This window comes from Telopea speciosissima, chromosome 6, assembly GCF_018873765.1.
Source record: "Telopea speciosissima isolate NSW1024214 ecotype Mountain lineage chromosome 6, Tspe_v1, whole genome shotgun sequence".
Taxonomy (NCBI): domain Eukaryota; kingdom Viridiplantae; phylum Streptophyta; class Magnoliopsida; order Proteales; family Proteaceae; genus Telopea; species Telopea speciosissima.
In genome coordinates this window covers 57,191,183-57,212,367 of record NC_057921.1, presented here as the reverse complement: position 1 = coordinate 57,212,367, position 21,185 = coordinate 57,191,183, and the positions used below count along the sequence as shown (strand labels likewise).

Below are 21,185 nucleotides of genomic sequence, written 5' to 3'. Positions count from 1 at the left end.
ATAGATTGACAATGGTGGTATTGGCAAAATTGAAACACGAGTTATCCCAATTTTTATCGATCAAGCTCGTCTACGGCCTGGGGTTGAGTGGTTTGCTAGAATTTTTATCATCTACGGTTCTCCTGCCCGGTATGGTTCCCTAGTGTCTCTAATAAAAGGGGGTGGATTCTACCTGGGCAGTGTGTTCGGTCAGAGGGTGGAATGGTCATTTCAGTCCCCCTTATGAGAGGAATCGCACAACCGTACCGATCAACGAACCTCAGGGGATAGAGGTCCGATTTACTACTCAAAATTCAAAAATGGCAGGCCACAAGGAGTTCATCTACTAACCATTGAATCGACATGAAATCTACGTGGTAACCTGTGAGTTGAACCCAGTACAGCGAAAACCCAGTTCATTTTGGTTCAAAGTTGTGGCAAATTATTCTCCCTGACTTGCATCCTTACTGGTCCATGCAGTGCAACCGATGGATTGGGTATTATGTAGGCCCATGAACCTTTCACCAAATATTGTTATACGAATAGTCGAATACGAATCCGCGTTTTCTAGTCTCTTCAGTCTTCACTTCCCACTTCCCAGTTTCCACTCGATTCGGGGGCGACATGAAACATGTGGGGCCCATCTAAAAATGTCACCAAGTTAACTGCCACGTTGACGATTCTCCAGCTTTCCTGTCTAACTAATAGCCAAAACGTCCGTCGAAACTTCTCTGTGCGCATAAAAGGCGCCATTTGCCTCCCACACATTTAAAACTTCAAATACTTTCTCTCTCTTTAGTTTCGTGCCCTAAAAGGGATAAGAACTAAAAGAATCCATTCTCTCGTCTCCCTGTTTTCTTTTCTCCCTCTGCAACAACATTTTTTTTGGCCTTTCGTCTCTACCCTTTCCCTTCACAAAGTTAAGCTTAAAACCCTTTCTTAAGCTTCTGTGCTTCTTTGGAGCTGCCATGATCACTCACGCTTACGCTATGGACTCTCAGAACAAAGCTGAAGAGCTTGCGTCCACTATCCTCGCCTCTTCATCTCCACCTATGATATCTGCTGCTTGCACAGCAGTCGAAGCTTACCTTCAGAAACATACCGCAGACCAGAGCCGATCTTTCTTCTCGATTGTGTTCCCTGTCCTAATTTGTAAGATTTTCGGATTCGATGAATGCTTGTCGCAGAAATCGCCTTCGTCTGGTGGATGGATTGAACAGATTCAGGCTTCTAGTGATTCTGAGCTTGCAGGTAGGGTTTTCGATCTGCTTTCCCCTTCTGGTGTTTTGGTTTCTTCGCTTACTGCTGTAGATCGGCATTCTCTGGTGAAATACGTGTTTCCGGTCGAGAGATTGCCTGAATGGGCCAGGTGTATGCTCCAGAATGAGAGAGATTCTCGTGTCTTGTCGGATTTATTTCCGTTGTTCAGAGGGAGGATTAAGGATGATCAAGTTAAGGGTTCTTACCATGTTCAGTTGAATGTGTTTGAATACTATATGTTCTGGTTTGCTTATTATCCTGTGTGCAGGGGCAACAGCGAAAGTTCTGACGCTGCAATAGTTAAGAAAAGCCGGAGGTTTAGGTTAGAGAATTGGACCTCATCTCTCCCAGTTGTAGGGGGTGCTACGCGTGGGTTAGGGCAGAAGAATGAATGTAGCTTGTATGTTCGACTTCTCTATGCTTACCTACGGGCGTTTGTCCCGGATCAGAGCTCAAACGCTCATCAGCCTTACCGTAGTTCTCTTCTTCATTATTCTTCCGGCTACGATGGCTCAGTTCTCATGCAAGCGGAATTCTTGGTTAATACGTTGATACACTTTTGGTTGGTTGATAATGATTTCTCACCGTTACCTGTGAACGTATTCCGATCAGTCGGTGTCTCTTTTCCTTTCCGAGCAGTTTTGGGTGAGACTCCGCCAACTTCTGGGCTGGGAGAAGTTTTGAAATTGTTTGTGAAATATCTGATGAGAAGCTTGTTTGCTCCTACGGACGGTTTTGATCCGGTTGAATCTACTGGAAGCCCTCTTTGGAGGGTTTCAGGTTCTGTTGATGTTTTAAAATCTAGGGCCGCGTTGTCACTATTTTCTTATGGGAGTTCTGTTGGTTCTTGGACCTCTTTGGTTCAAAGGCCTTTGTACAGGTTCATATTAAGAACATTTTTGTTTTGCCCAATGGAGACCTCCATCAAGAATGCATCTCAGGTCTTCTCACTCTGGCTCACTTACATAGAACCATGGAAAATTACATTGGAAGATTTTTCGAAGCTTGATGCACTTGTAGACCAATCTACTGGAAACTCGAGAAATGAGAATTTCCAGTCCCCGGATAAAAAGGATGCCCTCAAGGATGAGTGTCAATCTGCAAGTGGCTATGCATCTCCCTGGCAAGGATTTGTGCTGTCCAATTATCTATTCTATAGCTCTTTGGTTATGCATTTTTTTGGATTTGCCCACAAGTTTCTTCACACAGATACAGAGACAATTATTCAGATGCTGTCAAAGGTTCGTCTCCAGCTTGTCTATCTATTTTTTGCAATTACTTTAGTTACTATGTTGCTTTGAATTCACCAAAGTAAATTTTATTTTGCTTTGAATCTGTTGCTTTTCCACTTTCTAGCATGAGGTATATTTTTTCTGTAAATATGGCCCTATACTTTCGTGTTATACGTTCCCAATACCCATTTTGAAGTCAGATTATGCCAAAGGCCTACGTTGGAAAATGGAAAGTATTCTGTATGCTTGATTTTCATTATTAGGAACTGGATAATGAATTCTCTTTATTACTTATGTTTGATTTTATGCATTTTTCTCCCATGCAGTGAGAACTTGTTGCTTATTATGAATGCATTCAAATACATTCTTTCTGCTGTGGCAGATACTTCAATTTACTCTGATGTTTGGCTCATAAATGAAAAGGGGGAAAATTGTGGCCTTGACAGTTATTCATCTTTCAGCCTCCAGCTTTCTTTTAGCCCTTTGTTGGATATTTGTCATATTCAATGAATTCCTGATGACTAGAGTGGAATGTGTAAATTCAAGATTCTATGAACAAATTAATGTTGGACATCTTATGACTAATATTGATGCACTAAAAGGTTAGCTAGATGGCCTGTCCACTTAAGCTTGGCTGGGTGGCTCACCTATTTCTATTGTATGGAAGGATGATGTGGCAATTCTCAGCCATTTGATATCTTGGAAATTGTCTGAATTGGTAACACGTCAAGTTGCAGCCTCAAAAGTTGATTAGTTACTTTCCCCTATAATACATACCATCATATGCATCCCCTTGGTGGTCCATGCACCCTTTTGGTAATTCCTAATTTTTCGTTGCTTTGTTATGCCATTTAGCAATCTCCATTTTGGCTGAAACTTGACATGGAAGTAGGGAGCCTTGGGGTCTACCAGTCCACCAAATTTCAACCTCACCTGACATGCCATGTTGCAAAATAGGTGAGCCACCCAGCCAACCTAATGTAGAATTAGGTCGCTGACAGCCAACTAATAACCTAACCCACAGTAGTAAGCTAATAATGAGATCTTTTGATACTTAGTGTCGTAACAGGTCTGGCATGAGGTATAATCACTAAGCACTCAGCCACAAAGAAAAATGGCAAGTCAAAACACTTTTTTTTGGTAGAACAGGGAAGACTCAAGCAGAAAGAAAACTCGTAAAATAAGATGGACTATCAAAATAGTAACTTGCTAACTTAGATGGGAAACCCTTCCAGTCGAGGGTAGGGGACCTGGGGAAGTTGAACACTCCAAAATTTCAACCACCATTAATGGCTAGATCATGAGACATACTAGAAGTTCAAAAATATAAACTAAAAGTTTAGATTTAGAAAATGCATACCTCAGGAAGATTCAACCACTGGATGACCAAGAAATTATAGCTGAGGAAATTGCTGTTCTCTCTATTGGATGGATGTGATGAAATTTACCACGGAAATTGCTGTTCTGAAAGCAGAACAAAGAGTGTCACAAGAACTGTGACCTCTCCAATAGCAGGCTTTGATGGTGGATCGATGGAACCCTTCTCACTCCCAACAAAAACAGTGGCAACAAGTGTAGGAGAAGAAGAAGGCCATGACATACCCTATTGATGCCAGTTGCATGTGCAGAAATAGAAACTAACAGTAGGATGTCCAAGGCTTCTCATGTATGGGCTATGGCCTTGTTCAGTCTCTCACTAACCTAGGTATCACATCTATTGATGCAGATAACTCACCTAAAGGGCTTATTTTATTGGAAATAAGCTTTGGGTTAGGTTATGTATGTGTTGGGCCTTTGATTCCATGTGTTTTCAGTGTATGGGCTACTTTAATGGTCCTGAAATATGGATAGAAAGTAGGCATACGGGATTAAGCTTAGGTAGTTAGTTCCTTTTAGAATCAAGTTGTTTAATAGGCTTTGAATTCCCTCACCTTGTGTGAGAAGGATTCCTTTTATTAGTTTGCGTCTTATTTTGTTGCTTAGAAATAGTATTTGCTTTTCAGAGTTGGAGTATGATTTTGAATTAATTAGCTATATAAAGCTTGTAAGAGTCATTGTCTCAGACAATGTATGATGAATTAAAATTGAAGTTTTCTTCATAAGTGCTGTGCAATTGCATCATGGTGAGAAGCCTTGGACAATGAGATTCTGATCCTGTTGGTGAGAAGCCTTGGACAGTGGGATTCTGATCCCGTTGGTGGGAAGCCATTATTATCTTTCTTCTCTTTCGTATACTCTTTTTTTCACTGCAAGTAAGGTACTGATTTAATCTCCCTCCAATTGATCTTGCTGAGCTCTAATTTCCTCTCTGTTTTGAACTAGAACATCAGCCTTAAACTATTTATTAATCTTGATGGTCTGTTTGCTGTTTAACATCATTAATACCTGGTCTATGCATCCTGCGGCACTCCTTTTTCTTTTGAGTCACTTTGAATCAATATTGTTTCTTCACCTGAAACAGAAATACTCATCCTTTGGGGTGCATTCAAGGTCACCCTAGGACTGAACATAGACCAGGGTATCTCCCTGTTCTGAGTTTTATTTCTGGAGTTGCTAAAACCTCTTGTTTTCAGCCTGTGTTCTATTTCTGATCTAAAGAATTTCAAATCATTTTTAATCCAGCCTTAGATTTTATCTATATTTTGGAAATTGATTAAACTTCCTGAGAGTTAAACTCGAATTGAATCTCACACTAATCTGAGTTCCTGATTTTGTTTAATTTGAAATATTTTACTTGCTGAATTTTTAGTTTCAGATTTGATCATTTGAATATTCTTTCATTACTTTTAATCCGACCATTAGATCATTACCATCTTTTGAAGGACATCTATATTATTTATTCATGATTGATTATCAGAGTTTAGCCTTCATCTGAGAAGGTTGATTTTTGTTCACTTCCTGATTTGGGTTTACTTGGGATCCTGTAAGAGGGGTGTTTAGCCTGAACCTAGGGTCCATCCTAGCTTTCCCCTACCATACATATCTCATTGTTTCACACAGCCATTGCAGAAAACCAATTCATATTCATCTTAAAAAATTGTGGGTAGAACTCTAAGGTCCCTTACACTTATAATGGCTATTGCCAAACATAAGGAAAGAAAAATATAAAGAAAGTGTCTAAGATTACAGAAGAAATAACTTAAAGGTTCCCCACGATTCTGGTTTTGGGTGAACCAGAAAGCACCAAGCCCAATGGGCTGGCCTGGCCCATAAGTCAGTAAAGTGAACCGTGGGCCCTACTAAGTGGTGTGGGCCTGGTCATAGTTCGAGAACTCGCGAGATCTCGGCCGGCGAGATCTCGTCGAGTTTCTCGGTTTTTGGAAAAGCCGAGACGAGACTGCCTACGAGTTTCAAAAGTGCAATATCTCGGCAAGATCTCGGATCTCGGTTGGATCTTGGTTTCGACCCATTATTTTAACCCACCTACCACTTAAATACCTTACCTAATTGGACAAAACTCGACATATCTCGGCGAGATCTCGGATCTCAGGTCCAGATCTCGGGTTGACCCAAAGTTGAGGCTTCGAGTTGGAAAAAAAAAAAATGCACCAACTCTGTGAGATCTCGTCTCGGTTTTTCCAAGAGTGGAGTTGGTACCGAGACCCGAGTTTTAGTACCTTGGGCCTGGTTCTTTTGGCTCCTATGCATGTAGTGCTTGCCTTGGAACTTATTTATGTCACAACCTTTGCCCATTGGCGCTGTCTTTTGAATGCAATTGAATTAATGATTTTATTACTCTTCACATTGAACTGTATCCTAATAGGACACAATACTTAAGAGAAGTGGAGGATATCTTGATGCTTTTTAGGGTTTGCAACTTTTACTAGCATCTAGATGTAAAATTTTCCGGAATAAGCATTATTTAAACTGTATAGATTTGTATTCATTTTAGAGGATTTGATGACGGAGCATGAGAGTATAGCAACACGAATGCATATATTTTTATTCATTTTAGAGGATTTGATGGAGCATGAGGGCATAACAACATGAAATCAGTCATGCATTGTGGTATGATGGAACAACTGTTAATTTCACAAAAGGAGTCAGTAAAAGTTAAATGTACCGAAGAAGATGAAAGCAAATGTAATCAGTAATGTAGTCCTAGATAGGTAAGAGACCTACTAGGAGCCAGACAACCAGGACCTATTAAGCTGCGGGTTCGATGGGGATAGAATTGCGGTTTTAGGTCAATTTTAGGGTTACGGTAATGAGGATGTATCTTATATGGTAAAGCTAGGCAGGTGTAGGGGAATCTAATAGACTAGGTTTTATGGGTTTTGAATGGTAGAAGTAGGTTAGATGTATTTGGGTAGCAACTGGGGTTAGGGTTTTGGGTTTTTGAAAAGATGAAAGTGATGGAATCTAGGGTTTAGAGGTGGAATTAGGGCAAGAGCTTCAGGTCAAGTTCTCTAGCGATAGAGAGGGTTACTCGGCCAAGGTATGGAGGTCTGATGATGGCTGGATGTGGCTGAACTGTAATTTAGGGTTTTGGGTTTTTATGGGAGTTGAGGGAATTTAGGGTTTTGATGATGGGATGGGGCAGAGGTCTGGATTGAGTGGAGGGGGTGTACTAGGAATGTTGTGGTTTGAATTTGAAGTGTTTCTGATGATGGAATAGTGTTGGACAGAATTGTAAAGGTTTAGTGTTTAATGGATCGATAGGTTTTAATGCTGGATGACAATGGGGATCGATGGAGCTGGGTTTAGAGGATTAGGAGAAGAAGGGAATGCCTAATACTATTAACCACTTACTTGGAGTTGCAGGTCTTCAATGGCAGCAGCTTGAAGACGAGTAGCAGGTCCTCCCGATCTACAAGATGCAAGGAATCAATTGGAGATCCACCAGTCCCTTCACCTTGATATGACTCACAAGGCAACACTCAATAGAGCAAGGCAGCAGCAGCAATGGCAGCAAGCAAGAGTTAATTTTTAAATTCTGGGGGGAGCCTCCCATGATTTGTTTTATTTATAATATGGCCAATGGCCTAATTCCTATTCGACCTAGGAGTTTGAATTCTAGGCTAATTCCTAATGCAAGTCACTCCCTCTTTAGAAATCGTGGAGGGGTGTGGGGGCTAAAAATAAAAGAATATTCCCCAAGCAATAAAAGAATGAAAATCACTTAAATTGGACCATGGTTTGAACCAGTTAAATTTAAGTTTACAAAAGAGACTAAGTATGAAAACTAATAAACTTAAACTAAGGCTCCAAACACTTGGCCCTACTCCTAGGACTGCTTCTTCTTCTTATTCTTGCGGATGTAGGCCCTTGGATCTGCATCAATAAGGTTAGCCACCTATTCAATATGCTCAAATCACTTTAGGCAGAGAGATGAAAGGACCACCTTTTGTTGCTTGTTTGATCAGATTTTATTCTAAGATTGATAGAAGTGCTGCTAAACTTTATAGTAGAAACTAGAGAGACGGACAGGTAGAGCTAAATTCTAAGTTGAGAAGTAGGTCCCTTATTTTTTTTTTACAGGAATAGTTACAGCTAAGGGTGTCAATTCGGTACCGAAACCATTTATCGAAGCAGTACCGTATTACATGTACCATCATACCGATATGGGAAAATGGTACCGTACTTGATATGGTACAGTATCAATATGGAGGTTGATACCGGCAGTACATACCGATACCGTACCGAATACCGGTACTGTATCGTATTACAGGCATATATACATAATTTATATATAATAAATAATATATATATGTATTAAATATATATACTAATTTATATATATAATATAAGAAATGTATAACAAATACCGTATACCATATTGAACACATACCATATACCGTATGGTACGGTACGGTACGTTAACGGTATGGGAAAATGATACCGTACTCGAAATATCGGTATAGGGTGTTTGGCTTCGGTACCATACCAAATACCGGTACTGTACCAAATTGATACCCTTAGTTACAGCCTTTGTTGCTTCCGGTAGAGTGAGTCTACTGTCTAAACTCGCAGGATGCAGATATAGATTGTTCAATATGAGTCTCGAGAATTGATAGTTGAATGCCACCTCTAATATTATTGAACACCCAGAGCAATTATTTCAGGATCATAGTTAGCAAAAACGGGAACGGCCAAAAAAAAACAAAAAACGTAGTCCAACGGTACACGTTTTAAACGACATAAAATAATGAACGGTACGGTTAAAAACGGAAATGGACCATAAGCGTTTTAAACGCGTAGATTTAAAAAAAAACGGCAGTATATTCTTATAAACTGAGGAAATGTTACTTAAATATCTGCATTTAATGTCCAAAACATCATAACTTAGTTTTATTCAATTTTTCAACATGGATCAGTAGTCTATAGAATAAATGCAAAACCACTCATTCCCTCAAACAAAATTTCAGAATTATCCTCCAATAGCCCTGCCAGGAAATCTAAAAAGCATTGTGTAAGATACAATATTGATCGAGTCAATTGAACCACTCATGTGGTTAAGCATGCTTGTAATCATTCATTCAATCACTGTATAAACCAGGAAACCCTTCCCCAGAAAGCTCAGGTTTTCACTAGGAAATAATCTAGCCATCTTTGTACAAGAGGGCTTCTTTTGTAGTCCTCTCTTAAAACTTAATATTCTCGTTAGTTTTTGTGGTTAAAAATTATGGTAAGGATTTCCTTCCAGAAGTGGAATCTAGTGTGAAAAAATTGAAACACCAAATAAGTCCACCTTTTAATTCTCTAAAAGTCTAAATTGGAAATTTCTCTGTCGAATAGTTCTTGTGTGAGTTCTTAGAATTTAACCATTATCAGCAATTCCTATCCCTTGAGATAACAAATTTTGCAACAATCCTCTCCAAACCAATGAGAGAATGTTGAACATGAAACTGCTCAACACATTTTACAAGGGACCCCATTAACAAGCAAGAATCATATCATGTACTATGTAGGCACAATACAGTTACAAGGATTAAAATCCTAAAGTGAACACAACAACCCACATCCAGAGATCAGTCGACCGAATTCCATGCGAAGCAAAGGAAACAATCTGGAAAGGTCCAAGACAGACCAATTTTTATGTAAAAGAAGGTAAAAACGTCATGATCAGAAACAAAACACAAACCATTTTGGATTGGTTCAAGAGCTATAACAGAACCAGAGAATGTTATAACAAAACAGAAACAGAACAATGGAAGTATAGCGTAGAAGGAAGAGGATAGCAAAGCCGCATAGGATTCTGTTACATTCAAGAATCGCCTTCAAGAAGGTTCAGAGTTCAGAGTCTTCCTACTTCAGATCTCCTTCAAGTCTTTGACTTTATTTTTTCCTTTTGATTTGGGGATGGTTTGCAGGAAACGGCGCATATTGGGAAGGTCAAAGGGAAAGAAAAGGGTTTAGGGTTATTCGTGAATCCATGATTGTGATTTGTGAACTCGATTTTGGGGTTTTGTGATTTGGGTTTTTTTTAATTTCCATTTTTACCATTTAAAAAACGTATACACATTTAAAACGAAGGGCTGTGCTGTTTGCCGTTTTTTCCTGTATACTTCGCAATCAAACAGCAAATGGCGTTTTAAACGGTAAAAAACACGAACGGCTTTTGAAACCCATTTTTGCTAACAAAGCTTTATTTAATTGTTGAATCACTGCAGAATTTGAGGAATCAATGCTTTCTTTTATTGTAAAAATCACGAGGGCTTATTGGCCTTATATTTAAATAGAAACTGAAGTATGCTTATAATTGGAAAGAAAAGTGTATTTGAAATAGGAAACACTCTATCTTAACTAACTAGATAGGCTAAGTGTCCCACATGATTACAACTCTATTCAATGTAGGAGTAGGAGTTTCATTCATACAAGACCATCCAATCCTTAATTAATGATGAAATAACAACAACTTAATGAAATAAAACTACTAAAAACTAAACCTAATTCTTCGTCAATCTCGTATTCCTACCTCTAATTCTTCGTCAATCTCGTATTCCTACCTCTTACTCATAATTTAGGTCCATTAAAGAGGCTCATTACACTGAGGGCAGGCCTTGGTGTAATGGTAAGGTTGCTCCATTGTGACCAAGTTGTCGCAGGTTCGAGTCTGGAGACACTCTCTTTGCGAAAGCAAGGGTAACGCTGTGTAAATTATGACCCTCCCCAGACCCCACAGTGGCGGGAGCCTCGTGCACTGGGTACACTCAAAGTGGCTCATTACACTGAAAAGTTGAAAACCCATTGGACCAAAGCTCCAACATGTATAGAACTCTACCAATGGCTTATTTTCCATTAAAATAAGCCTACATCTGTGATTTATCTGCATCATTTTAGTGCGGGATTTTTTTTAAAATTTTATTAGGCTTTGTCCAACTGCAGCTATACTTCTTTTAACCTGTGTCTCAGCTCTTTCAGGTGGATCATATGGGTTGTGTTGATGTCACCGTGTTATATTGGGATAGTTAGTGTTAGATTATATTATTCGTTTTTAGAGAGACCAATTTGTGACGGTTTATTTCTCTTAATTTCCTTAATAATCATATTCTTCTTTAGGTACTAAACGTTTTAACATCGTCAAGAGAGCTGATGGACCTAGTAAAGAGAGTTGATGCTGCATTTCATTCAAAACCAAATGTATCTTCCTCACCAATGATCAACAGTTTACAAAAATATGTTCCTTCCATTCGGGAGCAGTTGCAGGTCTCTCTCTCTCTCTCTCTCTCTCTCTCTCTGTGTGTGTGTGTGTGGATCTTACAGGGCTGTAATATGGAGTGAAAAGAATGATCAATTATTGCGCTTCCAATAAATATGGACTGTAGGCTTTTCAGTTTCTGCTTTAAAGAGGTGGGATGGTGGGTTAGGTAGTTCTGGCAAAGAAAGATGGGAGGTTGAGATTTTATGTGCTTAGGTAGGGCATAATGGGTTTATCTTTTTGATTCCCATGGATGGACTTTAAAGAGGTCATAAGCGTTATACCTACATTCTATTGGTATTTACATGTTGTTTGTTGATATCAGGACTGGGAGGATGGCTTATCTGAGGGTGATGCTGATGGATCCTTCTTACATGAAAACTGGAACCAAAATTTGTCTCTTTTCAGCGAGAGTGAAGATGGTGGACGTCATTTGCTTCAGGTATATCTGAATTTTTAAACCAGTATGAAGTTATATATCTTTATTTCCTTCCATCTATCAAGAACCGAGGATCTGAGTTGGTTTTGTACCTCCATTTGCAGTTGCTGATATTGCGTGCTGAATCTGAAATCCAAGAAATTTCTGGTGACAATTTGCAACGTAACCTTCAGACCCTGGATTCTTTGAAAGCTCAGATGTGTTGTTTATTTGGTTGCACTGCCGGGAGTACCTCACCAGTCACGTCAGAAGTGAAGCAGGTTCAGCACACCAGGGATGAGATATTCAAGCCCAGGAGGGTTGGCAATCAAACATTAACTGATGTCAAGTACAAGGGTGACTGGATGAAGCGGCCTGTCTCTGATGGTGAGATTGCATGGCTTGCAAGGTTGCTTGTCAGCTTGTCAGTCTGGCTGAATGAGGTTCTTGGGTTAACCCAGGGAGAGAGCAGTGATGTATGGCCATCTTGGTCTAATGTGGACTTATCTGGTGATGGATTAGGGAAGGAAGGTGGGCTCAAGGAGGCTCTTAGGATGGTCCTGTGCTCTGTTGGTTCTTATCTTCTCGTGTTTGCATTAGGGATATTTAAGTTTATGAGATTGCATGGGCTGCGAGTGAACCTGAGGGTGTTGGCATCGAAGAAGATTGTTGTGGTTATGCTTTTATCTGCTGTGTTTGGTGCATTGAAGAAGGCATGTGGGCAGTATCCATCCTCCCCATCCTGTAATTTGGTTTAGTTGACCTGACAGAAAGATGCAGCATATAGAGCCCTTTACTACTGAAAAAATCAGTAACAGTTAAGTAGATCCGGTTGAGTCTTTCCCGTATGTAGATAGCTGTGTATATGCAGAAGAAAGGAAAAAGTTGTGTTATCCTACCAAGCTTTTCGCACCACTTGACTGTATAGTTAACTCCAATTTGGTGTCCTCGGTTAAGCTCCAATGTTATCAGTTTTGTCCATTTTATGAAGGAGGTTTTTCTTATGCCCCGAGGCATGTGACAAAAAATTGTTACAAGTTATGATTTGGCAAACATGGACGGGTCCATGGTTAAATCCATATCACAAAGTTCTAAGCGAGGAAAGTCCCTCAAAAGTGAATTCATGGAGGAAGAAAATTGCATAGATACCATTAGATTATGTTAAACTGATAGGATTTTCTTGTCGCAAAAAGAAAATTGCATAGATAATACCATTGGATTATGTTACACTGAAATGACTTTCTTGTAGCAAACAACAACGGTTGCTTGGTGGTTTGTCAGTTGAGTGTGCATGTTCCATCCCCCCCCCCCCCCCCCTCCCTCCCACAGGAGGTCAAGGGAGACCATACCAGGTCAGGGTTGGATTTTTCTGGCCCTGAAGCAGTGCCAGGCCTGTTAGGGCCTGGGCCCAACTATGGGGGCTCGGGGTTAGGCTGGGGGTTTGAAAAGGCCCAGGCTAATCCGACCTTGTTGTAGACCTAATCATACCTTTTGCAAAAAAGACCTAATCATACCTTTTGCAAAAAAAAGGTTTAATCAACAAATTAAGGATTGATTAGCCAAAAAAGATGAAAGACATCAGCTGCATGAGATCCATTAAGACTCGACCGTAATGGTCTGGTTGTCACCCCTGGTTTTAATGATGACTCCCAATATTAGTTTAAAATTTTGTTGATTGGAAAAATTGACTTGGTACTAGATCTTTTCTACACTTCTCTTTTGTTAGGCCCTTAATATATTTAGGTATCAAAGATCTGTCTACCATGTGGCAGGTTTGAGTTGAATAGTGGACATGTAGACCTTGGCATCTATTACATCTCATATTTCAGTTCAAGTGGGAAAACAAAGCATTAAAAATTTTGGAGAGATTATCCACAGCGGTTGGAGTATCAATAGAGATCGAATTGTGTTCTTGTACAAATATCGTCCAAGATTCTTCAAGGCCACTCACATGGAATCCACTCCTCTTGTGGGTCTCACAGTGGATTCCATGTGAGTGGCCTTGGAAGGCCTTGAACGGTACTTGTAGATGGACATGATCTGCACTCGTATCTATATGGATGTATGTACTTATACAGGAGGGTATGGCATTAGGTGGGAGGGTAGCTGTTGGATGACTAGTAACCTATGAGAGGGTGAATTGATTAAAGATAAAAAGTTATTAGAACCTAAAAAATTACTTGCACCAAGAAGGGGGATGAGAAACTCGGAGTGCGTGAGATAAAGTTGGGAGCACAACAATTTTTAGATAAATTGGTCTCTTTCCTTCGTCTAATATCAAGAACTTTTACTCCAAAGGGCGCCATCAATAGAAGCTTCACTTAAAATTGAGACCCATCAAAATATCTGAAGGAATGGTTTTTTGAATAGTTGGGGATCAAAGAGAACTGAACTCGTGTCTTCTTCTTTGTGAGGTGTTGGTCCTTGCCAACTGAGTAACCCCCAGGGTCCAAAGGACTGTTGATCAGACTATATACGCACCTTCACTTATTCATGAAAAAATAATGCAGTCTTTATATATTTGAGAATCTGACATGTTATTAAAGATTTTTTTACAATTATAGAATCTGAACAAAGTCATTTTCAAGCTTCCAATTCATAATAAGCTTTTGAAAATATTCTATGCTGATTTTTTTTTTTTTTAAATAAGAATTTGGGTTTTTTTATCTGAAAAAAAAGAGTGTGTTACTACTTATTACAACTTGCATCTCCCTTTCACTAGCTTTGTCATTCTAGAACGAGGTGATTGGATAGCTATTTATGTGTGGCGGGCATTTTTAATTAACTAAGAAGTCTTCACAATTTTAATCCCACTGGTGTAACTTAGTTGGCAAAGACCAACACCTCATACTTAAGAGGTCATGAGCTCAAATCTCCTTAGGACAAACAACAAAAATTGTAAATTAAGAGGACAATGGGAATATATCCATAGGAGGCCTGGTTTTGTTGACATTGGATTCAGGCCTCAATTTAAAAAGATTAGGCTTATGTAAGCATTAGTTATTTAGAAAAAAGCATGGTACCTATTTAGCATGTAGCTGATCCTAATACTGTATCGATGACATAGTATAGAAAAGGGGTAATATGGTCAAAAAACTTATTTTTAAAAAGATTTATGAGTAATTTTGTCCGATACAACTGATCCATTCTGATACTGTATATCGTATCGGTTTTGCAAGTGACCTATGCCCTATCCGATACTGTGCACTATAACCAAGGAAAGAAGGGTTAAAGGGTAATTTAAAAGGGTCCCACCGATTCCGACTATTAATACCTTGTTGTGGTTGTGTCCATTTAGAAGGAAGGGTAATTAGGGCAGTGGGGAATCCTGGGACCGGGGAGGGGATGCTGCGTACACAGCTCTCGTCTTTCGAGTTTCGATTTTTTCTTCGGACATAAAGGTTCGCGCCTTTCTCTTTCTTGTCGTGTACATTTGCTTTAGTTTTCCTTAATCCTTTGCTTCTGCAGTTTTTCCTGTTCATAAGTTTTGTTTGAGAGTAAGGCTTGACCTCCATTCGATCCTTTAGTTAACACAGGGGATCCTTGATAAGTAATATTATCAAACAATGGAGGATTAAGCTTACGAATGCAAGATTTTCTATTTAACCTCCTGTTTTCTTTCTTCTTTCTTGGTTGGTGTAGAGATATAGAATATAAGATCAATAACGAAATGGATAAAGGAAGAAGATTCTTTGAAGAGGAATGTACTGATAGTTTAGTTCTTGCTTTGTCTGACCTTGAGTTAAAGAAAGAAGGTGAGGAGAATAAAAAAGAGGTGGAAAGGAATGGAACACATAAGTGGTCTGGACTTCCAAAAGATATGATAGAGATTATTTTGGAACGACTAGTGTTTCCTGATAATCTGCGATTCGCAGCAGTTTGTGTGCCATGGAGAAGGGTTTCTATGGAAAGACGCCTAATGCACAAATATCCCTGGGTGATGTTCTCATTCTCTCCCCAAACTAAAATTCTTAGCTTTTTCAGTCTCTCAGAGAGTAGGGTTTATCATATCAATATACCTTGGCTGGAAGCGAGACAATGTTTTGGTTCTTGCAAGGGTTGGGTTTTGGCTTCCAACCCCAACCCGAAGCATTGTTTTCTCATCAATCCGTTCTCAAGAGAAGCCCCAATCATTGTGCTTCCTTATTTGGACAGTTGGGCTGGAAAACCTATTTATTGCTGGCACAGTCAGAATTTCTTTCACAAAGTGATTTTGTCTTCCAACCCTACTGAACCTGGCTGCCTTGTTTTAGCCATTATGGATTCATGTGGGTTAGCATATTGTAAACTTGGGGATAACGAATGGGTGGTATTCAAGGATATTAAAAGGGACGACTTTGGAGAGGATGTTGTGTTTTACAATGGGCAAGTTTATGCACTTTCAGTGATTGGTCATCAGCTTATGGTTTTGGATATGGAAGATCCGGTTCAAGTTTTTCCTCTATATCCAAGAAAACAAGACATCAGTGTATGTCCATTTATGGATATAATTGATCAGGAGCCTCTTTTTGAAGATGCCTCTTTTTATCACAATTACCTTGTGCAATCCCAGGGGAATCTATTGCTGGTTTCTAGGATCTATAGAGATGCCACGGGGAGTCTTGATGATCGTGGTTTTTTTACACACTGTGAATGTGGTAGAAAGATGTTTCCTCGTAGATATCTTCAAACTATCAGATTTCTTGTATACAAGCTGGTGGAGTGTAATCTAGAATCAAGTGGTGATTCTAATTTTAGATACAATTGGGTCAAACAATCAAGATTGGGTGATGATCAAGTGTTGTTCTTGGGGAGAGGTTTCTGTCATTCTCTCTCCACTGTTGGCTGCCCGGGTTTGAAAGGAAATACAATTTATTTCACAGATGATGGTAAGGTAGTGCTCAATCCACCTCAGCAAAGGGACATGGGAATCTACCATCTTGATGACGGCCAAATCGAGCCCTTGCTTCCATTTGATTCCTCTCAGTTCAATGTTTTGCCTTTCTGGATCATACCTTCGACATGAAAGGTAATTTTCTGTTCCTTCTTTAATCTTAATGCTTTTTACTCTTCCTCTTCCACTTTGTACTAACTAGTGTTGCATGTCCTATATTACTTTCTCAATGTAGTTAATGTGTTTTTTATGCTCATTTGTAGTTTTACTTTCCACTATTTTCTTTGGTTGAGGATTAGGGCAATGTTTTGGCAATGGAATCAGGGTCGCATTGTAGTTTCTGTACTATTTTTCAGATCCTAAGCTTTCTCAACCATCAACCACTTGTAGCTGAGACCCACCAACATATCCAAAGGCATGTTTATCAGACTTATGGGCACCCTTCCTTCATCTGTTGATGTGAAAATAATTGATGCTTTATGCATGTGAGAATCTGACTTGGCATTGAAGCATTCTACAATTATGGAATCTGAAAAAATCATTTTAAAACTTACAATTCATGATAAGCATTTTGGAAATATTCTGTGGCGATTTTAAAAAAAAATAATTAGTAGTATAAAACTTTTGATTAAGAACAAAACCTGAAAAGAGTGCCCTAGTACTATTACAACTTGCAGCCACCCTTTCACTAGCTGTGTCATTATAGGACAAGGTGATTGGATAACTATTTATGTGTGGTTTTATTGGACATTTTCGAGTAACTAAGGAGTCTTTGCAATTTTTTAGGTTGGTGATATTTTGAATTTTAGAGTGGGAAATCTAGGGAAACATGGTTGAAGGGAGGTGAAAAGTACCGAATTTTCCATCTGAGTCAGTATGAACTATAGAAAGAAAAACACTATTGAGTGGTTAACAAATAGATGTTAATGAATGGTCAAGGGAAAGAGATGAAATTGTGGAATAAATCAATATGGCAGAATCTTATCATGTAGCATGAGCTGAATTCAAGCTTTGAACTGGTAGAGATCCTACCAGTTTCTGAGGATAAATCTCACCTTCTTTGAATTCCACCAAAGATTGTATAACAAGTCTTCTACAAAATTTGCCCACATAAGAGACTAGGCTTTGATGGTTTACTACCCTAGCAAACAATACAAAACGATGCTAGGGGATGAAACGGGTGTTTGGTTTCTTATTATTTTTCAATTAAATATTAGGGAACCTATTGAAACACTTAAATAAGAATGCAATTTTATTCTACATCTGTAACTATTAAATCTGCCTCTGATTTTTGTTCAATGAATACAAATATGTTTTATAAGATATTTTTTACAGCAATTTCTAGTAGAACTGAATCCCTTTTGGGAAAATTAAATTTCCCTCATTGTGGGGTGCATTTTTACCTAATAGAATCATTCAGATACCAACTCTTCTATTCTTCTTTTAGAGAAGTTTAGTGAGCAGAATCTATGGTTTAATAAAGACTGACAAGTGGAGTCCAGCGAATAACAACTTAAAAACTTTGAGCATACACAAGTGATCTTGTTTGACTTATCCATAGTAATGAGAAGAGATTGGGTGCAATGCCGGCATTCTCAAGCATACTTAAGTTGTGTTTGGTATGCATTCTAGGTCGATTTTGCATTCTTGGATGATAAAAATAGTTGTTTTAACTATTTTTATCATCCAAGAATGCGAAATCGATTTAGAATGCATACCAAACATAGCCTTAATCTACAGATTGAGCAAATTGCAGAGAGGGAGTTGAAACATTAGATTCATGTTCTAGCTGATGTACTATATGATCATGTATTCATGTTTTTAGTAATGGAAAAAACATCTCTTTTTCCACTGTTACAAATGCTACTATGTTGTTCCAATAATCACAGGCCGTGAAGGAGGTGGAATACATAAATGATACATAGGCAGCTGGAATGCAATGACTAAGGCCTTTATCGGTTTCTATTGTTGTGGATGGAGCTATTTTTTCGTGCTAAACCAAGATGTTGGGTGAGTTGAAGGGGATGAGACTATTAAAAACAGCGGGCATGAGGAAGCTTTTCACAAAGATGGGCATCCTTAAGAAGGTTTTTACTCACTGAAGATAGCTGCATGTTGTTTAGTTTTGGGAACTGTAGACTCTGATGTAGGAAATATTTTGATGCATGTTTCATGCTGTTTTTTTAAACATGTAAATGATAGTTCTAATGATCTGCAATGGACTCAATGGTAGGAAATCCCACCTCCTGCTAGAAGGACACTTGGTGTATATAAGTAAGTAGCAATGGTGATTTTAATTACCTTGAGAAACTTACTAGGACAAATTTCGTATGTCTCTATGCTTCAACATTCAGGCCTGCTCTGCTGAAAGCAGGAGTAAGGCTGTGTACATTATGTCTGCCCTGCCGCCATGAAAGGTGAAAATCCCACTTCCCATAATGCCAACACCGTGCTCTCAATGGCCCTCACATGTGCGCAGGGGCCATTTACCCCCATAGAGAAAATCAACCCTTTTAGTATAGTGGAAATATATTTTGGGAAGAGGTTCTCTCAGCTGTTGGGGTAGGGTATGTTAGCATCTCTGTGTGTATCTATTTCCTTCTCACATGAAATGATATCGATGCTCTCCAATGTATGATATGTTTTGTTGCACCTCATTGGTGCATTCCTCTATTATGCTCTGCTTGCTCAGAGAAGCCTCTTACATATTTTTGAATGAGAATAAAATTCTATCATTTTACATGTCAATTTGAAAAGTGTGTAAGACAATTATTCTTGGTTGGATGACATAATAGTACAAATATATGTTTACCATTTGATTTAAAGAACTTTTAAGAGTAAAATAGGATAATTAAAATAAGGTTACAACTTTTAAGTTTAGCACTTTGAGGACAAAAGAAACATCCTTTTATGATATCGGTATTTGATTTATGGGATTGTCTAAATGACATCTCAATTGGTGTATTTAGAACTTGTAACCTTCTTTTGATTGCCCCTAGTCTCTCTCAAAAATTCTTTAAGTCACATAAAAATGGATTCTTAAATTAATTTGAAAGAGACTTATCCTCTTTTCATATAAGGGGTCATTATTATTATTTGGTAAACATAAAAGAGTACATTATCTTTGCACGTTTTTTGGTTACACATGTCAAGTGAAAGGAGTTTCCTTTACTGTAAAAAAACGCATGCCATTAAAAAGGCATAACAATAGAGTTACAAATTATTTGACAATGAATGTCACGATAACTAAATTGTTTCACTATAATCTTGTGTGTCCATTGTTTCAATCATAGTAACGAGGTTAAAATAATAATTTTATAAACTAATAAATTGTATCAAACCCTACGCCAATTCCCCCCTCCCCCTCTAGTTGCTAGCTCTCTCTCTGCTTTGACTCCCGCTAGTAACCACCCTGCATCTCCAACGTTGCAATCCAGTGCTCACTGCCTCTACCCTCCTGTCCCCCTCATCTTCCTCCCTCTTCCTTGCCAACCGCCCCACCGGCCACCACCACCTCTGCCTCGCCCTGCCCTCCCCTCTCACAGTGATTTTTATATTAAATATTTTGAGAAGAGAGAACAAATTAATATAAAGTTTGTGACTTGCGGTTCGAAGATACGTTTCCTATATATTTATTGGTGAGAGGGTTCTTGAGGAAGCGGCATAGAGGAAAGCATCAATTAGGAACGAAAAAAATGTTATCATATATTGGAGGGTAGAGAGGTCATTTTATGTGAGGAAGAGTGAGACAAACACAAAAGTGCTAGCATAGCCTACACTAGTGGCTCTGAGAACCTTTTCCTGTATTTATTATATTAAAAAGTAGAGAAAATGTGATTCACCTTAATTGGATTCAATTCGTCTCAATCATCAACTTTTGTTGATGATGGTGAAGGAAAAAAAACCTAGTCTCCTAACAATGATATGAAAACAATAATGATCAAAATTAAAAAATTTAAAAAGGGAAAAACAAGCACACAGGTGCCGAAGTGTAGTTTCCAATGTGCACCCTCTCACATAGTGAGATATGAGACTCACATTGATACACTCTCTCTTGTGTTTAACCTATGTGGGCCCCATGTGGATGATATCATTCTCTATATTGCCATTGGTGTGGTATGAATACTCCTCCCCACACTAGCGTTGTGGGAAACCGTCTCTACTAAAAGAAAAGGAGGGCTATTGCTACTAGGCTATGTGGCCCTTGCACTAGCACAGGGGCATTAAAATTTAAACAGGGTGAGATTTTTCATTCACGTGGGTGGGCAATCATTTCGGCCTTCCTATGTTTGAGCGTAGGAGCAACACAGTGTGACTTCTTTCTTTTTCCTACAAAAATTATAAAAATGTAATATTGAATTGTATCCTTCAAATTAAAATAGTTTGATAGATTTATGATGCCTATAGCATGTAACCTCTCTCACAGTCTGTCTCCTCCTTATGTGGGCCCTCCTATGGTCCCTTTGGCTAGGCGTGGAAGATTCTATCCCACACTTTTTTATTTTTCGATAAGAAGTTTTCATCCTACACTTAAACGTGTTGATTCCATATTTTTAATAATTAAATAGGAAGAGATCGTTGACTAGTTGCATAGCGTGCATCAACACGGGGCCAATGATAACATGCACTAGAGCCTAGAGCCTAAAGCATCAACATGAATGAGATTTTTAATTTAAATTGACGGGGCAATAGTTTTGCATGCTGGCGTAGGGCCACGCCACCATGCAGCGTTTTTTTTTGTTACCCTTAATTTATCATTATTTAATCTATAAACACCTTTAC

General features: G+C 38.8%; 2 protein-coding genes across 2 annotated transcripts; both read left to right on the top strand.

The window, feature by feature from the left end:
- Window positions 1–884: 884 nt before the first annotated feature.
- LOC122665175 lies at window positions 885–12,517 on the top strand. The gene is made up of 4 exons (XM_043861252.1): window positions 885–2,480; window positions 10,974–11,120; window positions 11,438–11,554; window positions 11,656–12,517. The coding sequence occupies exons 1-4, from the start codon at window positions 948–950 to the stop codon at window positions 12,286–12,288; spliced, it is 2,430 nt and encodes an 809-aa protein (XP_043717187.1). The 5' UTR covers window positions 885–947; the 3' UTR covers window positions 12,289–12,517.
- A 2,683-nt stretch (window positions 12,518–15,200) lies between these two features.
- Window positions 15,201–16,535, top strand: LOC122665971 (putative F-box protein At4g22180). The gene has a single exon (XM_043862090.1). It carries the CDS (start codon window positions 15,201–15,203, stop codon window positions 16,533–16,535), a length of 1,335 nt encoding a protein of 444 aa, XP_043718025.1.
- The last annotated feature ends 4,650 nt before the right edge of the window (window positions 16,536–21,185 follow it).